This window comes from Bombus pyrosoma, linkage group LG4 (assembly GCF_014825855.1).
Source record: "Bombus pyrosoma isolate SC7728 linkage group LG4, ASM1482585v1, whole genome shotgun sequence".
Lineage (NCBI taxonomy): Eukaryota > Metazoa > Arthropoda > Insecta > Hymenoptera > Apidae > Bombus > Bombus pyrosoma.
In genome coordinates this window covers 14,410,387-14,433,708 of record NC_057773.1, presented here as the reverse complement: position 1 = coordinate 14,433,708, position 23,322 = coordinate 14,410,387, and the positions used below count along the sequence as shown (strand labels likewise).

Sequence of the window (23,322 nt, the reverse complement as noted above, 5' to 3'; positions counted from 1 at the left end):
TTTCTGAAAGAAACGGAGATGAGTAGAGTGTCTCTGTCTCTGTTTGAAACATTCATAGCATGTCACGCATGGGCAGAACGAGAATCTTCCATGTTGATCTTTCGTAACTAATTAGGACTCAATTTTCGGATAGTTTTCTTGCTTCGATCTATGAGTGTAGAGACCTACTTATATGATCATGCATTAAATGCATCAAACTCTACGATAGCATTATCTGCTTATATAAAAAGATTACGTTGTTAGAATAAACAACTTCACCTGATGTAACCGGATTGTAGCCGGCTAACATAGGTACATAGTTATAAAATAGCTAAAAGACAATAACTCGTTCCTAATTTTGTTTGGTGTTGATAAAGGCAGACAAAATGGTAAGTGAAAAAAAGATAAACTTTTCCTCCGGGTACCCAATTTTTTCAACCTGGAGGGGACCAAAAATTATTGACATTTTTGCAATCATATAGTTGTCGACGTGTAGAATTCGAAAATACAAGTTTTATGGCGAAGAATCCGCCGGTTCAAAAGTTATGACAATGTAAAACTGAGTAGTTTTTAAATATCTTACACGTTACTTTAATACCATATTGCTTTTATCTATCATCTGATTGGTCCGCACATTGAACTTCACCGAAAAGTTTGTATACTAGCATAACCGGCCGCCTCACGATGGCCGGAGAGTAAAGGATATTTCAAAGTGATCCCTAACTTAACCGAATATTCACGACCCAAGATCTCGTTGCAACGGCAAGATTCCTGAAGTTAAAACTGGCATTATTAAACTCTATTCGATAAGTACTTTCAGTAAATATAGGACTTGTCCAAAAAAAATTGGATACCCAGTGAAAAATAATAAATATATATACCTTTTAAGTGTTTGAAAATAGTGGTAACATAACCTTATCACATTATGGTAAATGTTAAACAAAAAGAAATCGTAAATATTTTTTTATAAATTATTTTTTGTGAGTGATTAAAATATTGCAATATAAAGGAAAATATGATTTTTTAAAGTTGTAAATTTTTTTATGTCGGATATTTTCGTTAAAACTGAGTAATCGCCTTGTACATATTTAACTGTAAAAGTTAAAACAATTTTTTTTCAGACGATTGGTAAAAATAATAAGATGCTGCAGCATATCAATTACAGAGTCAGAATCATTTTGCAAGACTCAAGGACATTTATAGGCACATTTAAAGCATTTGATAAACATATGAACCTTATACTTGGTGATTGTGAAGAGTTTCGTAAGATTAAACCAAAAAATACAAAGCAACCTGAGAGAGAAGATAAACGAGTATTGGGCTTTGTACTCTTAAGAGGAGAAAACATTGTTTCTCTGACTGTAGAAGGTCCTCCACCTCCAGAAGAAGGATTACCCAGAGTACCAATTCCTGGGGCAGCACCTGGACCTGGAATGGGTCGTGCTGCTGGACGTGGCATGCCTGCTAATGTTGCTGGAGTACCTGCTGGTTTACAAGGTCCTGTTAGAGGTGTCGGAGGTCCTTCGCAACAAATAATGACACCAGGAGGTAGAGGTCAAGTTTCTGCTCCACCACAGATGCATCCAGGTGGTCCTCCACGTATGCCAGTTGGAGGTCCTCCACCTGGAATGATGGGTCCACCACCAGGCATGATGGGTGGGTAATATTTTACAGATTTTAGTTGTTTTCTTTTAAACTGTTAGTAGAGATTCACAACAACTTCATAAAATCTAGGAGTTGTTTTAATTTTAAATTATTAGTGTTAAAGTTTGAAATTTGGTTGCTTGGTTATAGGAATGCCACCAGGAATGCCACCCATGGGACGTGGAGGTCCACCAATGGGACCACCTGGAATGAGAGGTCCACCTCCAGGTATGATGCGTGGTGGACCACCCCCTCGTCCATATTAGTATTTTTTAACATAATACAATATTGTAACTGGTGATAATAAAGGTCTCTTTTATAATGTTAATATCTTTTCCATTCATGTAACTTTGATTACCAGTTATAAAGAACTTATGTAAGATAAAGATAAGTTTTTTGTATAAATCTGAATACGTACTTCTCAGATATTTTAATAGAAAAAAAGAACGACGTTTAGTAAAAAATGCGTAATTGTAAAATTGAAGTATATGTACTCAAAAATCAATTGAAAAAAAAAAAGAAAAAGTTATATAAGAAATATTAAAATAGTGATACAAACATACATGTAACAGACAATAAAATGAGAGACGAATATTGTATGGTTTTTTAATTAATAGTTTAATTTTTATGAAATAACAAATCACGGATAATAAAGGCATGAAAAGCTGATTCTCTATATAAATTTTTATTACACACTTCAACCATTTCATCAAAAAGCCAGTTAATAATAAATTAGAAATACTATCTAAATATTAAAATTTCCCAATTAAAAACAGATTATTAACTGAATTAAAACTTATAAAAATGTATTCTTTATTTTTTTGCACAGATTTAATACTTTCAGTACCAATATTAGTCTTGGAATAGCCGAGTTCTAAAGTTACATATATGTATATCTACAACAACATTAAATGAACATTTTGATTTTTTGATAGACAAGATACAGTTCTGTGCCTTGTCTGTACTTATATGTATATAAATTGTTCATCATTTAGAACTGTATCATCATATTTCCTTTTTTGAATGAAATGAAAGCTTTTCTTATTTTTAACAAAGTCTATATACATGTTTATCAATATTTTAAATTTCTATTTCTATATATTAGATTAGCTTAAAGTCCTAAAATCAGAATCAATAGAACCATTTTGGAGTTCATAAGAAACAACTATGATTTATATGTATATATATGTATATAAAGTTTGATTATCATTCTATGTACTTGGCTCTTGAAAGATTCTGTTTATATCTTACATATACATTATTTTAATGATACAAAGCGTGAGCAAGTGTCAGAATTATAAATTTCTCTATTTAACATATATATATATAATTGCGATGCGTATTCGATTTGGCTGCAACAATAAAAAATATGCAATATCAGTTTCCATGGTCACACAGAAGATTTTACGTTAAATAAGATACTACTAACATCTTCTAAGAATCTGAATACCTCGGGCAGCTTCGGTAAGAAATTACATTAATAATTGTAAAATTAGGCTTTACGTAAATAGTACCTTAAAATGCGAGACAGGTACAATACTAAGTACGAATGAAATTTTCTATAGATAGATTTTTCTCTTTCAAAACATACAATTTATGTTATGTTAAATGATGTTAAAAGGCTTGTTTCTGAAATCATATCATTTCCCATTTTCGTAATTTTTAATATGGAATGGCATAATATGATCTAATGAATGTATCTTTTATTTATATAGAACTTAAATTTAATAGTACGGATATGAAAAGTTGCATTGTTTGATATATTTAATATAATCTGTTATTTTGTGTACAAAATTTGTTACGACACAAGAAGTATTATTTTTAGATCCAATAAAGTACGATTATCATTAGTAGGTTTCTTTCCTATTAAACGTTTAATTGCCAGTGACTTACAAATTTGGCACATACCAAATGTAAATTAATTATATTGTATTGTAGGTATCTGAAGAATTGTACTGTTCTTCATGTTTCATACAAACATTAATTATATAAATTAACTCTCCGACAAAAGGCTTATTTCTTTAAAAAGATTAAAATTTCGTTAAATATTAAATGCACAGGAATATATATATATACACACACACACATATATATATTCCTCTTTTTCATATTTATTTAGTACTCTTTCTTGTTAAAATTTTTTTACTTTAATAATGCACATTAGAAACATTTTTTTGTAAATTATATAATCCTAAATTTTAATATAATTTCGTATCAAGTATTAAATATTTTTAAAATAGTTGCAATTCTACTTATATGTTTTATCATCATGTTTATTTAAAGACAATGTGCATTAAATAAGTATGGAAAATTATGAAATACTATTCATGAGATCAGATACAAAAACTTGGGTTTTAGAAAATGATTTAAGCAATGTAATAAATCATTTAAATCATAAAAAAATATATAAACGACATTTCGTAATGTTGTACAAAAGTAAAATTAATACTAAAACATGAAAGCCATCAAATAGGATTTCATCAATTTACCTTATGTATTTATATTGTAGTTTGAATTTGAAAATATTTGTTTACTTTTTGAATGTTTCAGAGGATCCATATATAATTCGTTAAATAAAAATTTGCATTTGCATATATATCTTTACTTTCCTTAAATAGAAAAATATGAATTAATCGTAGCAAAAACGATAAAAAATATGGAATACGCTTCATAAAATAAGTTTAAAAAATTAAAAGTTTTATAGTACAAAATAAAATAATTTTCTTCTTTTCTTTTTTAAATCACCAGTAGCAAAATATTTTAATTTGTTATGCATGCGCTTAATTTTATTCATTTATGTCATGAAAAGTTTGTAAATAGTGTTTAATTCGACTCAAGAAGCGTATATTTTTGGGTATATTTCAATCTGCAAAATATTTTGCACATAAAACATATTATTAATTTACAATGAACAATTTACAAAAATTTTTAAAGTAATTATAAAGTTAGTTGTCGGTATTACATGCGTTTTTTAACATAACAATTTCGTAGTACATTTCGATAGTTTCAAACTGACCTGTGTTTCTCATCTTTAACAGTAGTAATTACAGCATCGGTTTTTACAACTAGCTCTTTATCCTGTACATGTAAATCACTGTTACTTGGTTCCTTCGAAAGAAGAGCATTAGTATTTTGTATCACAGTCTTAGATTCAGAGGTAAGAACATGAGATGATTCAAGAAGATGAGAGAGTGCTTTATTTTTTTCCAAAACATCCTGCCGAAGATTGAACATAATAGTATTACCAGACTGAAAAAAATTTTTTTTAATTTATACTTCTATCATTTCGCAAAAGTATCGTACTACTTATAGAAGGTATAGACATGTTGATGGTACAATTGTTTATGCATTCTGTGCAAGTATAAAATAAAATCTTTTATTTTAGATTTTATCTTCGAAAAATTATTAAATATTACATGAGAGATCAATTTCTAACTACATTAATGATTTATTAAATTCTTCAAGAAAAAAATTATTATAAATAGTTTATTACCAGACGCAATTTGTAACTACTAAATAATAAGTCTATGAATTCTGGTCAACGACTTTTTTGTCTTTAATATTTGAAAATGTTAAATAATTTTTTAATGTCATTTGTAAGTACGATTTTTAATGTCATAATTATAATTATGCATTATAATGATAATTATAATATGTAAAATCCAAGGAAAATGTTTTGTTAAGTATATGTAAACTTGATTATTGCTCAAAAATTGATATTTTTAAACATTCACTAAAACGAGAACTATACTATAGACTATATTTTCAATTTATTTTTTTTATAGAAATTCATTCCATATTTGTTCGTGTCATCTTTATGGTAACATTTTATGCATCAATCATAGGATAGACGTATAATTAATAAATTGTCATTTGTTCCGGAAAATGTGTAAACATTAATGAAAGTAAGTAAATATACAGTGGAACTTCGTTTATATGAACGAAATTTTAATAGTGCCTGGTTATCTGAACTATAGCTGAGTTCCTATTGTCTGAAGTATCACCGAGCGTCAATACATTTGTATGATTGTCTAACAATAAGATGTACATAAACAGCAGGGGCGCGCGTTATGTGACACACTCTCATTCTTCGCAATCGATACAAGTTTGCAACATTATTATATATTTAAGAGCAATTATTTCGAATTCTTATTAATTAAACGAAAAACAACAATAAATAATGTCGTGCCCTTAGACAAATTCATGTAAACGGAGTTCTAGTGTACATATTATACTTATAGATTTGTAAATAATAAAAATATGTAATTATTACCTTTATATTAGATGTTATAGATTCTGTATGAGATGAGTTTGTTGTGGATAGCATAGTTAGACCTTGATCTCCATTATTCAATGTAACATGGCGCTGAACCACATTAATAGGAGCATTGTGTTGACTCGTGACACACAAACTTTTTCCACCCATTATTACTTTCCCTAATACTTCCTATAATATATAAGATTATATTGTGTTTACATTTAGAATAAAATGCACGACAATTATTACTCTACAGATAAAATATTACTATACCTTGCCTGCTTGAGAGAGAGTAACACCTTTGGTTTGACCCTTTTGTATAACAATCACGTTTGTTTTAGATCCTAATTTTGTATCAGGATGGTGAGATATATTTACAGTTTTATTAGAATTTAGTGTAACACCCTAGAACATTACAATGTTATATATTTTTGTATCCAATTTTCTAATCTAATTTACATTATATCTTTATATTTAATTTTAATATCTTTATAATCCATTTCATTGTATAGCGTGTTTGAGAAGGATTTGTCATATTTGTCATCATAACAGTGATATTCTATACTTATGAATCGACGAAGATTCGTAAAAAAGAATTGCCGCAAAATTGACTTTGATCAGAAAATTTAAGGTCAAATTTTCAAACGAGTGTAATCATTTTTTCTTTTTTTTTTTTTTGCTCTTTTCGCCAATGAACACGAGGTTAAAGAAATAAAGAAAGAAAGAAAGGTATGAGATAAATAATAGTGTATCCGGGATATCTACCGGGGTACATGCAAGAATAGTTGTTATACAAAATAATATATAGGCAGATTATAAATAAAGTGAGTTCGAAAACTAACGAAATTTTAGTATTTCCAATTTGTTCCTTTGGGACTTTTTACCATTACAAATAGAATTAGCCTTGAATTTATTGGTAAACGTTAATTTTGTGGCAATGTTTCTGTATAGATCTCCATCGATTCAGAGGTGTAAGTGCAGAGAAGTAGTACAATGCTGTGGTGATCGCGAAAAATCATTTTCGAACACCCTGTAACACTTAACTTTAAAATCATACTACCTTGGCAGTGGTTTGATTGTTGAGCGTTGAAGATAATTTTTTACAAGTTAATGTTGTTATTTGCTTAGCCTGAGGTGGCCCTGGTCCATTAGATACTGTTGTAACAGGACAAACAGCCATCAGTCGATGTGAATTACCTAATGATGATCGTGAAAAAATGAATTAAACTATTGTAATTTCTGAATTCGACCATGATTAATTTTGATAATACTTGCTGGAGGTAATAGTTTTAGGTATTGGAGGTTTTATGTTAGAATGTATTACTGGCACAATGCACTTTGTGCTGCTTGTAACTGAATTCGAATTTTCTGAACTTGATGGTTTTTGTAAAGTGTGTGATACGGATACTTTTGGACCTGAAGTAGTATCAAAAATTAATCCAATTAGGCTCAATTAAACAATGTATTGTATATTCTCAGATAAATATATCCATACTTAAACTATCTTGTGTAGATACATCTTGAACATCAGGCTGAAATTTATTTCCTGTTGTACATGACATATTACCGGACACCAGAATTGCAGATCCGATTTTTGTATTAAGCTTATTTTGCGTTGTAATTACTCTTCCTTTAGCTTTAGTAATACTTGTACCTACTGGGATTACTGTATTCACAAAATTACCAGCTGGAATTACTGAATGGTTACTGGCACTTTCTTGTACTACTGATTCCTTAGATTCTGAATTTGATATAATGAATTAAAAAAAAATTGTATATCACTTAACCATACCATCAATACACTATAATTAAGAACAATCACCTGTAATATTTTCTCCACAATTAATATTTAATGGTATTATAGTGACATTTTGATGCTGTAACGAATTTGTAGGTATTCGTGACAAATGAATAGTATTTTCTAGCGATCCTTTATCAGCAGTACCATGATTAAAAGTTCCTATTGAACTTGAAGATACTACCAGAACCTACATTATATATACAATTATTAAATAGTTTAAAAAAGTTATTTTCGATTGTATTATTTTATTTTCTCTCTGTTTTTTTTTTCAATTACCTTGTTTGGAGGTGCTGGTGAGAGAGGAGAAGAGGGTTTACGTTTCTCAGATATAATATATTTTTCACTGCTATCAGAGGTATTGCTGTGATTATTAACTTCTTTATTCCTATCTGATTCAGTGACCTGTAATATATTATGTGTAACAATTAAAACAAAATTTGAATATTTTTACAATATAAATAATCATATAATTTAAATTACCTCAGTTAGAACATTTTCATCGCTTAATTTATCTTCACTAGATGCAAACTCATGATTGCTAAACGAGTTTTCTTGTACTTTTACCTTCACAGGAGATTCATTTCTAATATCTATGGAAACAAATATAAAACAAGAAATGAAGTTTCTTTACATTTTGAAATGTTCAAAAATACTATTGGTTAAATCTGCTTAACTTACAGTTCTATAGCCATACATTATTTTACATAGACTAAAACCACACATTTACCAAAATAGATAATATTTTTCCTTAAAACCTTTTGCATCCTCTGCTATCTCATGAACATGAAGATTCCTTTTGTTTGCTGCTACTGTTGCAAGGGACAAGCTATTTGCTAAAGTTGTGAATGCAGATCGAGCCTTTAATCTTGGTAAAAGTGGAATAGCACGTCGGCCTTCAATAGTCCAATCAGTACCAGTATTTGGACCACTTAACCTATATAATGACATCTTATGAGGATTCAATTGCAAAATGTCCAAACTGAGCATATTCTCAACAAAATAAGTTAAATTTGAATAACAATCTTTAAAACAAAAATTGATAAGGAAACATACATTAAGAGAATTAATATGAAATTGTAAAGCAAAATTTATTTTGGGTCACTAATAGCATTTTAGAACAAAATTTTTTAGAATGATATATTATAATGAAATGTTATTTAGAGTGGAAAATCATATAATGTAACTTGTTTTAATAAATACTTACTGCTCAGCTATTGTTGCTAATTTTTCATCATTAACAGCTCTTCGTACTTCAGCACGATGTCGTTCATTAGAAATATGTAAAACTTTAGCAAGTTCTTGTAACAATTTCTGTTTTTCACTAGTGAAAGGACCTTGAGCACGTAAGACAGACACCATATTTCCATAAGCTTCTAACTCTACATTACAAAGAAATCAACTTCAATGTATAAACATAATATATAAAGTTTAAAATAATTATATATACTTAATCAATTTAATAGTATAAATATATATACACTTATACAATTATATTTTCTAATAATATAATTTTAAATAATTTAATAATTTTTTTATTCTAATTATCAAGTAATCATTTAAAATACAAGAAATATATATTTAACAGTATCTGAATTGTTTTACCCATAATATTTAGTCATAATAAAAATTTGTACAAATTTACATTACATTAGAGATACTTGCAACCAATATTTATGTTATTGATAATTATCAAGCATCTTTATGTGGGAAGATTTACTTAATTATTGATTTTTAGTTTACAATTTATACACATTTAAACATACATAAAGATTTCTTTCTCTGACATAACAGAATACAATGAGTATGAATATAATACAATGCAATACGTTATTGGTTTTACAAAACAAATTATCTTATACATATAATATATACAAAAAAATTACAAACGTACTACTAAAAATAAGAAAACAATTTATGGGAATAGAGTTATATTTAATAAAATGTAAATACATTTTCAGAGAGTAGTAATAAATTTGAATACATTCATAAATAATAATGATAATCGCATATAGTTCATTGGATTTCTATTTAATACGTTTCAAACATACAAGTTACGGGTGTTATGATACTCAATGCTTGTTTTAAAATTAAAATATGTGTTCAACGCATACAATGATAATGTTACTGTAAAAAGCTAAATATTACCGAGGCAAGAAAATTATACGAAACATAACCTTACCCAAACATCGTAAACATTTTCTGCATTCATCGCGGGTCATGGTTTCGTGTCTCATCGGCCACATGATTGCATGATTCAATCATTATAATATGCACCGTAAACTGTGATAGCTATTCATACACTTTTCCCACATTTTCGACGTTTCGTTGACAGTATGGTAAGTTGTAGATGAAGTTGCCGTATAATTACTTTTATTGTAACTAGCTTTTGTTGTGGTGTTGGTACCACGGCAGTAGTATTGATAGTATGTTGGTTAACTTGAATTCAGAGTACCTAACCTATATATAATAATATAATAATATATATATATATGTAATATAATATAATAATATATATATATATATAATATAATAATATCTATATATAATAATAATATATAAATGTATGTGTATATGTAGGCACAGTAGTTAAAAAAAGTCTGCGTACAACTCTCTGTACCGCAACTCTAAGACGGATGTGAAAAATGTTTAAAAAGTAAAAAAATGGCGTTGTATTTATAAAGAGATATAGAGTACATAATTAATCCTATGCCTATCTTAGATTACAACACGTAAATTATTATATAGAAAGTGGCAACTTAATATGATATCATGACAGAAATTCGTATCAAAAAAAATCTGTGCACAAAGGTTCCCTTACATGATAATATATGCTTAACGCACTAACAACGATTAAATTATTAATGCCTTATTGAATAACCTCTGTCTTCTCAACATCCGGCAAACGATTACCCATAGAATTTATTAGTTTTTTAGCATCTTCTATTGATATTTTGTTACACTATTCTTACAATATTCTTTGAATGTTGTATACATATTGTGTTTGCTTATGCCTTTATTAGTACTTTCTCGTACAAGTACCGAGTACAATCTCGCATTTTACCTTTGCAGTTCGCAGAACAAAGGACAACAATTAAAAATAATAATGAAGTGGAAGTCGCGACAATTGAGAGAGAAGACACGAAAGGTCTTTGTTCATCACGCAAAAATTTTCTGCTTTTTTTTTTTACAATGCTCTCGGCGAGATATTCAATGGCGCGCGTCTCTAAAGAGCATATTGACGTAAACAATGCTGCTAATTTATTGTCAATTTCTAATTGTATATTTTCACTTTCGGCACTAATGTTCCCTTTTTCTATATCGTCTGATGTGGAGGTTGTAAATTGGAACAATATATCCTCTTTTAATAAAGTTGTATCACAATCAGGTTGACAATTACTGTTATAAGAATTAGTATTCAAATTCAACATCATATTCTTCCTGATGACAAGGCGCACTACTTTTACAAAAGGATTGGGATTGTAAGCGCCATTGTTTATTCTAAGAATTAAAAATAATTTTTTTAAAATATCTGTGTTTAAGCGGGAAGTCATAAAAAATATTACATCTTCCCTTTCTAAATCATGCCAAAGCTATACGGTGGCATTTATTGATTGTCGCAATGCTAAGAAACAAGGCGGAGATTTTGATCCAGAAGGTGTCACTACAAACCAATTAGTTATACTTTCTAATTGTTGTAACAAATTAATTTTGACAGAAGAATATGAATTAAGAATGACACGCTTGTTTAGATTAGGATCATGAGCAGATCTACTATTTAAATTATTATTAGTTGGTAGTTCCTCTGACTGTCGCTAGAGACATCATTGTCAAAAAGGCATGTACGTGTGTGCATTAATGATGTTAATTAACAATGCAGAATCTCGAAGTGGTTGCATTTGTAGTGGACTTCAGAGCTACTCTGTACCAACTTTAAGCCAAAGAAGCACACCGCACCAACTTTAAGTTAAGAAAGCTCCCTATTTTATCAATCATATATTCATATATTCATATTCATATTTCATCATATATTCATATTTTGCTATTTGTTATTTTATCACACCCAGAGAATTTATTTTATTATTATTTTACCAGAGAACTAACAGGAAATAATCATTAATCATCAGAGCGTCGAAACGCCTTATATATTATACCGCGGTGTGGAGCTGTGATTAGGCGATCGTAGTGTCGCTCCTATTAAGTATTGTGATTTGCGTTTTAACACAAAAGGGAAAGAAAAACATAAATTTAATATGGCATTAAACTAGTGAGGTTAATGATTCAAAGTTTAGAAAGATGTTTATGGTATAAGGATCACTTTTCGAGTAGACAATTTTGTAGGCATCTTTCGAATTGAATGATTTCGATCATTGACAGCGTAGAACGTCATGACATCGACCAGTAAAAGTACAAAAGAGGTTCTATTATCTATCGTCGATGACATCGAGTTGATAGCGAAGTACGATTTAAATTTTCTACAAATATTTAAAATAAACATGTTTCAATAAATTGTGTTTAATTTTGTTCTTTTATTGCCGTTTTTATTATCCTAGAGAAATGATAGAAAATACGATAGTTCAAAAACCATTGAAACTGTCAAACGAAGAACACTCTCAACTAACGGAATTGTTAATCGCTAAGGACAACGAATTGAAAGCAATTCTAAAACGAGCGGCCGAGCAAGCAAAAATTAACCTGAAAATGGAAGCTTTAAAAGCTGAAGTTGAGAGACAAGACCAAGATATTCAACAATTGCAGCGACAATTGAAAGAGGCAGAACAAATTTTAGCCACTGCAATTTATCAAGCTAAACAAAAATTACAATCCATTGCCCGCGCTAATAAGAGACCTGTACCATCTGAAGAATTAATTAAATATGCACATAGAATAAGTGCGTCAAATGCTATATGTGCTCCACTTACCTGGCAACAAGGGGACCCTAGGAGACCTTATCCTACTGGTATATCATTTATTTGTTACATTCCTATCATTTCTTTGTAAGTCATGAAAATTATATCTATTGTTACAGATATTGAAATGAGATTAGGTTATCTTGGAAGGTTAAGTGATCTTCCTTTAAATGGACAGATGCCAGGTACTCATCCTGGAATATCATCAGATCTGCATAGACCTGGACATCCAGTAGGTGGTACGTTTGTAGGAATTTACTTTGTGTATATGTTTGCATATACATGTACTGGTACACTTAATCTTATTTCATTCCGAATGGAATAATGATTATTTCAGAGCCACCTATATCACAAGCTAATCAATTTGCATGGCATTCGTCGGGTGAAATTCACATGTCTGTGAGTGGACAGGGAAGCGTTGCCATGAATACCCATAAGCAGGAAACAGAAGATGTTGAAGTTATGTCCACAGACTCTTCAAGTAGCTCATCTAGTGATTCTCAGTGAATATTGATTTTTTGTAGAGTTTTAGTAAATTTCGCTTAACGGTTTTATGAATTCAATATGATTTTAAGCAAATCGTATGCATATGAACGTTCAAACAAGTATTTTACAACGAGATACTAGATTTATTAGGGATTAATAGAGATTCTTCATTATTAGTTTGATACATTTATTAATCCCTGATAAAATGAAGCGATGAGGATATAACAATATAAGTTAGCATTATACCTTTTATACATGCATTACATAGATTCAAGTAAAACACTTGGTAAAATACTGTGTAAGGATTGATCTGTGTAATACATCTCTGGATGTGTCTGAAATAACAAATGATGATGGCTTTTTCCCTTCTTACTAGAGATTATAATACCTCATAAATTTCTTTTGCTTACCAGTTGGACTTCATCTTTGAAATTCGCTTTTTGAAATAAAATATTTTGATTGACGAATATAAGACCCAACAGCTCACAATCTGCTCGAATTTTATCTATATCTTTATATAGTAAAAGTTGTTGCAATTTAAGTCCTGGAAACGTGAAAACTTTATTGTTGTATCCTGAACTCATGATTTTCAATGCCATCCTGTAACATTTTACAATCGCATGTTAATGGAAATTTCGCCTGTCGAAATTTGGACGTATATGCATACCTTCTTAATTTTTGTATGCCCGTCATGGCTGCGCAAATAAGTAATGGAGGAAGTCGTGGAATTAAAGAACAGACGCGCACATAATTTTTTAAATACCAAGCGAATGATATTTTTATGGATAATTGTACATTTGGAGATTTTCTACGAAAAATGATAAATAACGACGAGAATCATTATTCAGGCATGAAATATATATTTGTATTCGAACATATGAATTGCTAGCATATATCATTTATTTTGTTTTGTTCGTACCGTAAATCGAGAGGAAGTTGTAATGCTCTTATCAACGCTTCCGTATTACCCATGTGTAAAAGAATGTATAATGCTTCCATTTGTGGACGATCATCGTTTAACATTAATTTTTTCATATCGCTATCAAGTTCCAGAGAATTTTTTTTATCTTCAAACTCGTCGTATAAGTTTAACAAACGCATTATACATTCGGCGAGGTGTTGCTCATTGATTTTTGCATTAAATTCGGAGATACTTCGCTCGCATAATCTGCAATTGTTTCTCCGCATCCATTCTACTACTGTTAACACTGTACAGTCTCCAAATCTACATTAAAAAACACGATATATCGTACCTCTGCTCAGAATAAACCAAAAATCGAACTATGGATTCCAACAACCGAATGTTCGTTGGGACATCAATCCTTTGAATCGCAGCGTCTTGCCTGACAGATCTGATACGATCAAAGATAAAATCGTATACTATTATCCAATCAACATCGTTTCGCGTAGCTATCCTGAAATGAATTTACATACGTATGTATATGTGCATTGATGTCCATAAATTTATTTAACTTGATTTCAATCATGTGAGTAAGTACTTGGTAAACAAATATCGAATCGTTGATAATAAGACTGGTGCTGGACGTAATTGTTTCATATCTGTCATGTCTAATCCTGCTGCTGGACGGCTAAAGCATTTTATCGTTTTTGTTGGATCTGCCTTCGGCAATCTTGCTCCCTTTGTAGTTTCATTGATCTCAAACTTGTGTAGTAAACCCTCCTTTTCTCTGCTATAAGTATGTTGTGTTACGAATTATTAAAGATTCATTCTTAGCATAATTTAAATTTGTATTCACATTTGTATACGATGAAAATAAAATACTTGTGTACGATTCTTTATAATTAATTAAATCTTTTCTTTCAACCATTCAAAATGAAATGAGATGAAATGAAATGATAACCTTTATTTGTGATAGAATGAAAAATTATGTCGTATCAAAAATTGTTCATTCAAATATAATTTACATTTATTTAATGCAAAAATTTTTATCAACAATAGAAATGCAAGAGAGATAGATAGTCATCGTTAAACTACCACAAAAAGATATTGATGTATAAATTATAAACAACAATTTACAAGAAAATTTTCGTCAAGATTTGTTTTAATTTCGCATTCGTGTATGATCGAATACATGATAGAATATAATTGGCACACGTATAACTTACATCCAACGTTCTTTGTCTGGACACATTAACAAACACGTTCCTTGTATAAATTCGGTCATTTTAAAGAAAATCCCTTGAAATGAATGCTTATCTTGACTATCGCGCTTCGCATATGTATGTATGTACGTAAAAAGGTTATGTCAGTTATCCCTTGATCAATTCCGCTAAAACATTTACAGTATTTTCTGACGAGTGGCATGTAATACAACGCGATTAATACGCCTGTAGCGTATGAGAATCGTAAAATTCGTAAAAACGAATTGCGTTACCGTAGACGTTGGTTGACATACTCTAGAAATAAGATCCTACATAGTATACACATATATTTATGTATGCATCGGTTGTCAAACAGCTATATATGTAATACAATTTTTCTTATAGTACAAATTACAAGTAGAATTGAAATAATCGCATGATGGTTGTTCTTTTATAGATTTATTTCCTTATTCTGAAATAAGAAAGTCTCGTAAACATATGCGCATCTTAAATGATGGAATCTAAAATGAGAACGTATTAAGAATGATCGAGGAAAACGTCCTTGTGGATTACGCACGATACACCTGCTATTGCGTAGTCACACTTTATCGACATCACCGTTATTACACGAAGGTTAACGTTCTTGCGTAAACTTTCTCTTCTCTTTCTTCTTTTTCTTTGTCTTCATTGTAAATATTAATAAAACTAAAACAAAATTAATTATACTATATCACTCTATCTTAAGACAATGACAATAATCCAGAATCTACAGTCTAGATTGACTGAACTGATCTATGCCGGTGATAATCAACGACGACATTACGCGGTAAATGCATGTATTCGATATCGTCGAATTTTCTTGAAATTTTCGCGTGGAACGACAAAAGAAAACGAGCATGTCAAAATCGCGTTTGATCCTCAACATAATTTTGTAGTCACTTGGTCTCATTTCCTGGTTGAGGCAACAAATTCCTTTCGAAAGCCTTTACGATGCTTCCAACGAAATCATTATATACATATGTATATACTTTATTCATTACATGTTTGTAATGTTCGACCTTCTTTCGAGCTCATTTTTCGAGAAATGTAATAATTGCGTAATAAAAATGCTCAAATGTTTTACATTTTGATTATGAGTACCTGATATTGTCGTCGCGTTTCAATTTCAATTCCTGCTTTAGTCCAAACAAAACGTTTAAACGTTCATAGGAAAAATCATCTTGCGTCGATCTAATCACAGAAATATCCATTAATATTTCCTTTATACGATTATTAATGTTGCCGTTCCATATGCATATCGATTGTATCTTTAGTTGTATTATATATCTATTTATATGTATCTATACTTGGAATTGGACATTACGTAAGAAATTTTTCATAAAAATTATAACTATCATTGTCATTTAAGTCGATTGTCATCGTCGCCGTTACTAAATCATTGCTATTTCTATTTATATGCGATAAAGGTTGAGAAGGGATAAACGATTTTATACATTTATGCATATGTATATGTATGTCACGTGTAATTTTGATGGGAAAACCGTGACGCATGTCCGCGTTCGATCTCCAGATTCTTTGAAAAAATTCATACTCTACTCTAAAGTTTCGCTATGTAGGTGTGTTAAAAACGAATGATGATTAAATCGTTCAACGATTGATACTTCAGGTTATACGTTGTAGTCTTTCATGTAAAAAGTCACTCGTTATCTTAAATTGTTGTGCGAAGTAGTGTGATATGAGCAATTATGTACGCATAGGTACAGAAAAGTGATACTTATTCTGACTGTAAAATGAAATCTTTTATCGTGTTGTCTTATGTATCAAGGGCGATTTTATGATAAGCGCGAATCATTTTCCATCTAAAAATTTGTCAAATTTTTAAATTTTGTTTTTTGTTTTTTTTTTCATTCATATTTATTGAGAAACTCGCAGATTTAAAAAAAAAATCACTTTGAAACGCATTCGCTTCGCAGAGAATCTTTGTCGTTTAGTTTTCTCATAAAAATTCAAATAATAATTCCGTTACTAATTACATATATATATATATATATTACTAGCTGTATTCGATTTTTCGTAAGTAGCAAACAAGTAAGCGAATTCTTCAAAGTATTTATTCTCTACTTTATTTACATACATAGAAAAATGCAGTTTAGTACATAGTTCTTTCTGGGGCAATCTGACTTTATTTCATCTGACGAACAAGATCATTTTTGGAGTGTCAGATAAATGGGCTTCGTTATCATTTTAATAAGATAAAACAATGCGATTACGTAATCTAATTATAATTTCACAGCAAATATCATTAAGAATTATCTGTTTCGCGAATATTCTGTTCATCCATTCGTATTTAAACTTGATTTACAGCAGCATTGTAGGTATAGCACTGTAGGTATATCAAAAAGGGAAATTTACTCGATAATGTATCATCGATACGCCAGAATATTTCTTTCATGAATATCGATGGAAATTCCCGCGATGTTTCCTCACAGGGGAAGGACAATTACAAGAGGAAATAACACGAAACCATTGACGTTGTCTACATCGTGCTGTAGACACACGTTAATCGGGTAAAGTAAGAGGACCGTTGGTAAATCGTGGGGTACGCGTGACCTCCAGGAAATCCTTGTGTAGAGAAACGAGCATCGCTGCATTCATCCAGTCTTTCTTAAAACACCGTTGATTTTACACAGCCGCATACGTATTGAGACGAGCAGACGCGAATAGGAGACCGACGTTATCGTAAAACTATTAGATCTGTTAGATCATTAAACATATGCTTTGCTTTCTTTTTCTTTCTATTTCTCTTTCTTTCTTCCTTTTTCTATGCGATAAACGACACATAATATTATGTCCGCATATTGTTGCAACGAAACATTAAAAGGAAAAGATTTGTTGACGGCTATTCTCGGACAATCGTAAAGACGAATTGTCGGATAATCACATTTGATCAGCAACTTGAAGGAAATACTGTTTGACGTAAGTTTATGCTTTTTCATATAAGAAGTACATATGTATATCGAAATGTATAAAAAACGTTCGGAATGTATCGACAATAACCTTATATAATGCGGTATATGTGTGTGTTTACATTTCACACACATAAATTGATTTTGAGATTTTAACGTATATGATTTATTATGCAGATTATCAAAAATTAACAAGACATTAACAATTAACAATACAGATTGTCATTTGTCCGATCAAACTGTTGTTACTTTGCTAATAAACATCTAAAACCGGTATCCACTTCACGCACGTAATATGGGTAATACAAAATCATTACTCGTTAACTATCTGGTTTGTCGAAATTTAAAACTCTCATTTACGATGCGTTATGTGTTTTATGGTACCTAGATTAGATAAAGTGAAATGTATCACATTTGTTCTTCCCTCTATTTGCTCGTTGTCAATCTCAATATTGAATTCACTGTCTGTTCATGATGTTTGTACAATTTCTTTTGCCGGTAAAGTGTAACACTATCGGACAATTGTAAATCGTGCGAATATTCATTTCGTATGCCCGTGATATCGGGCAACTCTGTAAATTTGCAGATCGTGCCGAAGATGACGCATCGAAAAGTGACATTATTTTTGATAGAGCTTTTTTTACTGCTTCGTTGCTTTCTTTCGGGTAAGTGAAAACGAATACATACATCATAAAAGAAGTCAATTACTTGGCATCAGTTATTCGCGTTGATTTCCACACAAAGACAGAGGAGTTCTAATTTTCTACAGCATATACAGTATATGCTTTAAAATAGAATAACTTTTTCAAGATTTCAACCATACTATTTGGTTTTTTTTTTTTTTTTTTTTTTTTTTTTTTTTTTTTTTTTTTTTTTTTTTTTTTTTTTTTTTTTTTTTTTTTTTTTTTTTTTTTTTTTTTTTTTTTTTTTTTTTTTTTTTTTTTTTTTTTTTTTTTNAAGTTTATTTTTTATAACTTTTTTATCTGGCCTAATAATAAAAATTTAAGCAACATGGTTTGAAGATTTATGCATGTACATGTTGAAAATTTTATCGAAATCAGTTGATACGGAAATAAGCGATAGGCATCGAAAGATGTAAGAATCTTTCGATATTAAGACGGAAGTCATGAAAAACGACCATTTTCACGATTTCTTTTATTGTTTGTACCTCATAACAGCGTTAATCAATTTCAATGAAATTTTCACCATGTATATAACTGCTAAAAATCTTCAAAACGTGTTGTTTAAATTTTCATTACTGGTCTAGAAAAAAAGGTTATAAAAAACGAGTTTTTCTGTAGTTTTTTTCTTTTTTTAAGAAATTATTAATTTCTTTTTTCAATTTTTTAAAAACATTTTTTATACGTATATCGATTAACGAACCATGAGTACCTTTCTACTTGGAAATACTAGTATAATTTTCATTATTGGACAATCCTTTATTTCTTTAGAAACTATTGTAACGTTGCGTAATGATTTTGAATTCGGAGACATTGACCCGGAGATAGCGGATGAATTAGACTGGACGAAACATCCTTGTCGGCGAAATTGCAAAGACGGAGCTCCACCGATGGAATGTCGTTACGTCTTTCGATTGGAAGCTTATTATACAATGAGCAAAGCGTGCTACGATTGCCCATTCAATGTCACGGATTGCTTTCGTGAACATTGTATTCCGGCAGACGGAATTCAAAGATCGATTTTAGTAATAAACCGACAAATGCCTGGGCCGCCTATCGAGGTATGTACGTACGATATACAAGCGAATAACGCGTGTTATAAATCTGTTGATTGAAACTGATACTAGAAGGTGTAAAAAATTAAAAATCAAAATTGATTTTTTAATGACTTTAGTCTTCCTTTTCTTTTTCTCTCCCGATGACAACCGTGTATACGTGTTCTAATAACTGGTTTAGTTTGTTATTTATTGTTATTAATTATCAGAAAAGTATATGTATTGGTCTATATATACTTATCTTCTTTGTCTTTACAATGTTCAACGACATGGTATGTAATATACATATATAACGTATGACGATATGGTCTTGTAACCATTCCCTGATGGAAATGATCTAAACTCATATTTAGTTGCGGATATTGGCATATTCGAACAAAATTCATACTCCGTAATACCCTAACTCTAACTGATATTCATATACATACATGGTTACATACGTAGTAGACATAGCTAAATTAGAATCTATTTATTTATCAATGAGTAAATTATCTATTCGGTCGTAGGTGTGCCAAGGTGACAGGATAATAGTCGATGTAATAAATTTATTGCATTCCGAGAGTACGGCAATGCATTGGCATGGTCAACATCATGTTAAAACGCCGTACATGGATGGTGTACCCTACGTATCCCAATGTCCGATTCTGCCAGGTTCAACTTTTCGTTATGATTACATTGCCACAGAAGCAGGCACGCATTTTTGGCATTCTCATTTAGGTGCGAGAGCATTATCAATTAAACGTTTAATTTCTCGTTTGTTTGTCAAATCGGTCAACCGTTTTTAACGAAAATCCGAATTTTTAGGCTTCCAACGAGGTGACGGAGTATACGGTGCATTAATCGTACGTACACCACCGAAGGTGAATTGGCATAAAATCTTGTACGATATCGACGAACATACTATCCTGATCTCAGATTGGACTCACGAGTTAGGAATTGATAAATTTTTAAGTCATCATCATGCAGGAGGAGATAATAAACCACCTAATATATTGGTTAATGGTTTGGGTCGTTTCGTAGTTAATCGACACGGAAAGAATATATCTGCTACAATGCCAATTGCAACATTTACCGTTAAACAGGTAACCTTAAACAGGCAGATAAACAAATAATTCCTGCTGAAGATTTGCAGTTATCACGTCTCTTTTAATATTACATTTACACTTACAGAATGCTAGATACAGATTTAGGCTTATCAACGCCGAATTTCTTAATTGCCCGATCGAATTATCAATCGACAATCATACTATACGTGTAATTAGTTCAGATGGACGTGATATCGAACCCGTCGAAGGTACATACAAGTATAACAGAAAGCAAAAAGAGGGAGAGGGAAAATGATAAGGAAAGGGATTTCTTAACGCAGAATTTATAATTCTAGCGGGGTCTTTGATAAGCTACGCTGGCGAAAGATTCGACTTTGTCATTGAAACTCATCAAAACGTGGACAACTATTGGATACGACTTCGTGGATTAATGGATTGTGACGAAAGATTTACCAAAGCCCATCAGGTTGCCATATTACGATACGAAGGTGCGGCCAAGAAAGATCCAAAGGGTGTGGTTGCGTACGAACGCGAATCCAACAATTCTACGAGTCAGGTGTGTTTATGCGCACCCTGCTCGAATTTTTCAATTTATCATATACCTACATTTATACGAATATATATACGTGTGAAATACGATAAAATGTGCATATAACAAATGTCTTTCTCTTTTAGCGAATAAACGCTTTAAACGAGGGTACAGAAACTGATAAAAGTATCAGTATACCACTGTTAAAAGCTATGGACAAAAATGACAAATCTAATACTGCACCTCCTGATTATCAATTTTATGTATCTTATGACTTTTACAAGAAAGATAATCCTCATTTTCATAGGAGCAACCTTTATGGATTTAATCAAGGTAATACCGCCCATATTGGCCAAAGATATAATAAATATACAATATATGTTTATGTATAACATAAGACATATATGTAAGTAACATTTGATAAATTTCTTGTCTGCTTGATGCAATTTCTAGTAAAGGATACAAAGCGAGTGCTCACTCCTCAATTAAACCATATCTCAATGAAATTACCATCCATGCCTTTGTTATCTCAAAGAGATTTCATTGATTCAGATCAATTTTGTAATGCGAGTACTGTTAAACATTGTGTGCAAGATTATTGTGCTTGCACTCACGTGCTCCGAGTAGATCTTGGTAGTGTGGTGGAATTAGTTTTAGTGGATGAAGGTTTGGAAATTATTATTTTATATTATCTATCCATAAAAATCACACGATTGAAATTGCTTGATTTTTCATTATTTATTTTTTAGGTTTTGCTTATGACGCAAATCATCCATTCCACCTTCATGGCTATCAGTTTCGTGTGATTGCAATGCAGAGAATCGGCAAAAACGTCACCGTTGACCAAATAAAAGCATTAGATAAAAAGGGAGCGATACAACGAAATCTTGATCGTGCTCCGTTAAAAGACACTGTAACGGTGCCGGATGGTGGTTATACCATTGTACGATTTCATGCGGACAATCCAGGTATTCCTGACAGATAATCAGAGCACGGTATACTATACGTTCGTTCGATATCTTTACAAATTTTATATTATGGTCATTTTTATCAATTTTAGGCTATTGGTTGTTTCACTGTCACATTGAGTTTCACGCGGAAGTCGGTATGTCCTTGATTTTTAAAGTTGGTGAACACAAAGATATGTTACCAGTACCAAATAATTTTCCTTTGTGCGGTAATTGGCAACCTGAAGATATACGACTTAAATCAAATGTCGCCAACGTTTTATTAAACACTGCGGAAAATTCCGTAATAGAAAATTCAAACACGACACTGGGTAAAATGACTGAAAATAGTATACAGCAATACATAAAGGTGTTACCGCAAATTCTAAAAACGTTATATATCTCATCTTCGGCTAGCAACTCAGTTATTCCGTATTTCATGATTTCTTGTTCTTCTTTTATCGCTATAGTCTATAAGATTGTGTAAAAACGGAGGTCGTTTGCAAATATATATAGTGTATTAATCTTCCCATTACAGTTAAATAAGTGATACACAAGTGATATGTAACATTCTCTCATGTGAGACGTTAACTTCACTTGGCTATTTGAAATCACCAAACAATCGTGTTACCAAGTAATATTTGATATGCAGGGTATATGTTTTAACAGAAAACGGTAGAATATCGTATAAAAAGCTGAAGACATTAAAGAACTGTCCTTACAAGAATAATCTTGTATCGAGATAATATATTACAAAGTACATACATTAAAATGCATTATCTGATATAGATAACTATTCCCCATGAATCGTATGTATCTCTTTTTAAAGATATTTCACGTTCATTGTCGATAATTGTATATCGTCTCATTCGTTTTAGTAAATATTATCACATACATAAATATAGCTTTTCATTTAAAAGA

At 30.8% G+C, this 23,322-nt stretch overlaps 5 protein-coding genes across 26 annotated transcripts; 3 read left to right on the top strand and 2 right to left on the bottom strand.

The window, feature by feature from the left end:
• Nucleotides 1–101: 101 nt before the first annotated feature.
• Nucleotides 102–1,951, top strand: LOC122566834 (small nuclear ribonucleoprotein-associated protein B). 2 transcript variants are annotated; one of them, XM_043724649.1, is made up of 3 exons: nt 102–368; nt 1,101–1,635; nt 1,774–1,951. In XM_043724649.1, the coding sequence occupies exons 1-3, from the start codon at nt 366–368 to the stop codon at nt 1,887–1,889; spliced, it is 654 nt and encodes a 217-aa protein (XP_043580584.1). In that variant the 5' UTR covers nt 102–365; the 3' UTR covers nt 1,890–1,951. The 2 variants fall into 2 exon arrangements, with proteins under 2 accessions (XP_043580584.1, XP_043580586.1); XM_043724651.1 differs by lacking the exon at nt 102–368 and adding an exon at nt 416–907.
• A 139-nt stretch (nt 1,952–2,090) lies between these two features.
• LOC122566825 (BRCA2-interacting transcriptional repressor EMSY) lies at nt 2,091–10,132 on the bottom strand. 13 transcript variants are annotated; one of them, XR_006316635.1, is made up of 14 exons: nt 9,862–10,127; nt 8,887–9,061; nt 8,438–8,616; nt 8,163–8,272; nt 7,959–8,084; nt 7,704–7,869; nt 7,377–7,622; nt 7,157–7,297; nt 6,942–7,078; nt 6,155–6,286; nt 5,897–6,070; nt 4,640–4,872; nt 4,113–4,232; nt 2,947–2,975 (listed from the first exon to the last, which is right to left on the bottom strand). XR_006316635.1 is itself a non-coding variant. In XM_043724615.1 (13 exons), exons 1-13 carry the CDS (start codon nt 9,923–9,925, stop codon nt 2,882–2,884), a joined length of 1,944 nt encoding a protein of 647 aa, XP_043580550.1. In that variant the 5' UTR covers nt 9,926–10,129; the 3' UTR covers nt 2,091–2,881. The 13 variants fall into 13 exon arrangements, 12 of the variants coding, with proteins under 12 accessions (XP_043580550.1, XP_043580549.1, XP_043580554.1 ...); XM_043724615.1 differs by lacking the exon at nt 4,113–4,232 and having other exon boundaries at nt 2,091–2,975; nt 4,640–4,839; nt 9,862–10,129; XM_043724614.1 differs by lacking the exon at nt 4,113–4,232 and having other exon boundaries at nt 2,091–2,975; nt 9,862–10,128.
• Nucleotides 10,133–11,501: 1,369 nt separating this feature from the next.
• On the top strand, nt 11,502–13,140 carry LOC122566832 (mediator of RNA polymerase II transcription subunit 4). The gene is made up of 4 exons (XM_043724647.1): nt 11,502–12,138; nt 12,233–12,639; nt 12,709–12,828; nt 12,927–13,140. Exons 1-4 carry the CDS (start codon nt 12,068–12,070, stop codon nt 13,094–13,096), a joined length of 768 nt encoding a protein of 255 aa, XP_043580582.1. The 5' UTR covers nt 11,502–12,067; the 3' UTR covers nt 13,097–13,140.
• Nucleotides 13,141–13,248: 108 nt separating this feature from the next.
• On the bottom strand, nt 13,249–16,090 carry LOC122566829 (SAC3 domain-containing protein 1). Of its 8 annotated transcripts, none has more exons than XM_043724640.1 (9): nt 15,756–16,070; nt 15,472–15,650; nt 15,203–15,366; nt 14,575–14,766; nt 14,329–14,490; nt 13,995–14,243; nt 13,743–13,883; nt 13,486–13,675; nt 13,249–13,410 (listed from the first exon to the last, which is right to left on the bottom strand). In XM_043724640.1, exons 3-9 carry the CDS (start codon nt 15,259–15,261, stop codon nt 13,336–13,338), a joined length of 1,068 nt encoding a protein of 355 aa, XP_043580575.1. In that variant the 5' UTR covers nt 15,262–15,366; nt 15,472–15,650; nt 15,756–16,070; the 3' UTR covers nt 13,249–13,335. The 8 variants fall into 8 exon arrangements, with proteins under 8 accessions (XP_043580575.1, XP_043580578.1, XP_043580574.1 ...); XM_043724643.1 differs by having other exon boundaries at nt 15,493–15,650; XM_043724639.1 differs by having other exon boundaries at nt 15,203–15,493; nt 15,570–15,650; nt 15,756–16,069.
• A 662-nt stretch (nt 16,091–16,752) lies between these two features.
• Nucleotides 16,753–23,177, top strand: LOC122566824 (laccase-1-like). 2 transcript variants are annotated; one of them, XM_043724613.1, is made up of 11 exons: nt 16,753–18,154; nt 18,731–18,809; nt 19,596–19,885; nt 20,386–20,596; nt 20,684–20,961; nt 21,050–21,173; nt 21,261–21,481; nt 21,601–21,787; nt 21,908–22,120; nt 22,204–22,422; nt 22,515–23,177. In XM_043724613.1, the coding sequence occupies exons 2-11, from the start codon at nt 18,743–18,745 to the stop codon at nt 22,886–22,888; spliced, it is 2,184 nt and encodes a 727-aa protein (XP_043580548.1). In that variant the 5' UTR covers nt 16,753–18,154; nt 18,731–18,742; the 3' UTR covers nt 22,889–23,177. The 2 variants fall into 2 exon arrangements, with proteins under 2 accessions (XP_043580548.1, XP_043580547.1); XM_043724612.1 differs by lacking the exon at nt 16,753–18,154 and having other exon boundaries at nt 18,680–18,809.
• Nucleotides 23,178–23,322: the final 145 nt, after the last annotated feature.

Excerpts from the sequence above, each read along its gene's own strand:
- LOC122566834 (XM_043724649.1), top strand. Across the intron at positions 1,636-1,773 it reads TCCACCACCAGGCATGATGG|GAATGCCACCAGGAATGCCA; the intron begins GTGGGTAATATT and ends GCTTGGTTATAG.
- LOC122566825 (XM_043724614.1), bottom strand. The coding sequence starts at position 9,925 with ATGTGGCCGATGAGACACGAAACCATGACCCGCGATGAATGCAGAAAA. Across the intron at positions 9,062-9,861 it reads AAAATGTTTACGATGTTTGG|AGTTAGAAGCTTATGGAAAT; the intron begins GTAAGGTTATGT and ends TTTGTAATGTAG. Across the intron at positions 7,079-7,156 it reads ACCTAAAACTATTACCTCCA|GTAATTCACATCGACTGATG; the intron begins GCAAGTATTATC and ends GATCATCATTAG.
- LOC122566832 (XM_043724647.1), top strand. The coding sequence starts at position 12,068 with ATGACATCGACCAGTAAAAGTACAAAAGAGGTTCTATTATCTATCGTC. Across the intron at positions 12,139-12,232 it reads GACATCGAGTTGATAGCGAA|AGAAATGATAGAAAATACGA; the intron begins GTACGATTTAAA and ends TTATTATCCTAG. Across the intron at positions 12,640-12,708 it reads TAGGAGACCTTATCCTACTG|ATATTGAAATGAGATTAGGT; the intron begins GTATATCATTTA and ends CTATTGTTACAG.
- LOC122566829 (XM_043724640.1), bottom strand. The coding sequence starts at position 15,261 with ATGACCGAATTTATACAAGGAACGTGTTTGTTAATGTGTCCAGACAAA. Across the intron at positions 14,491-14,574 it reads ATTCGATATTTGTTTACCAA|GATAGCTACGCGAAACGATG; the intron begins GTACTTACTCAC and ends AATTCATTTCAG. Across the intron at positions 13,411-13,485 it reads TCAAAGATGAAGTCCAACTG|ACACATCCAGAGATGTATTA; the intron begins GTAAGCAAAAGA and ends TTGTTATTTCAG.
- LOC122566824 (XM_043724612.1), top strand. The coding sequence starts at position 18,695 with ATGCCCGTGATATCGGGCAACTCTGTAAATTTGCAGATCGTGCCGAAG. Across the intron at positions 19,886-20,385 it reads TGCCTGGGCCGCCTATCGAG|GTGTGCCAAGGTGACAGGAT; the intron begins GTATGTACGTAC and ends ATTCGGTCGTAG. Across the intron at positions 22,423-22,514 it reads ATTTCATGCGGACAATCCAG|GCTATTGGTTGTTTCACTGT; the intron begins GTATTCCTGACA and ends TATCAATTTTAG.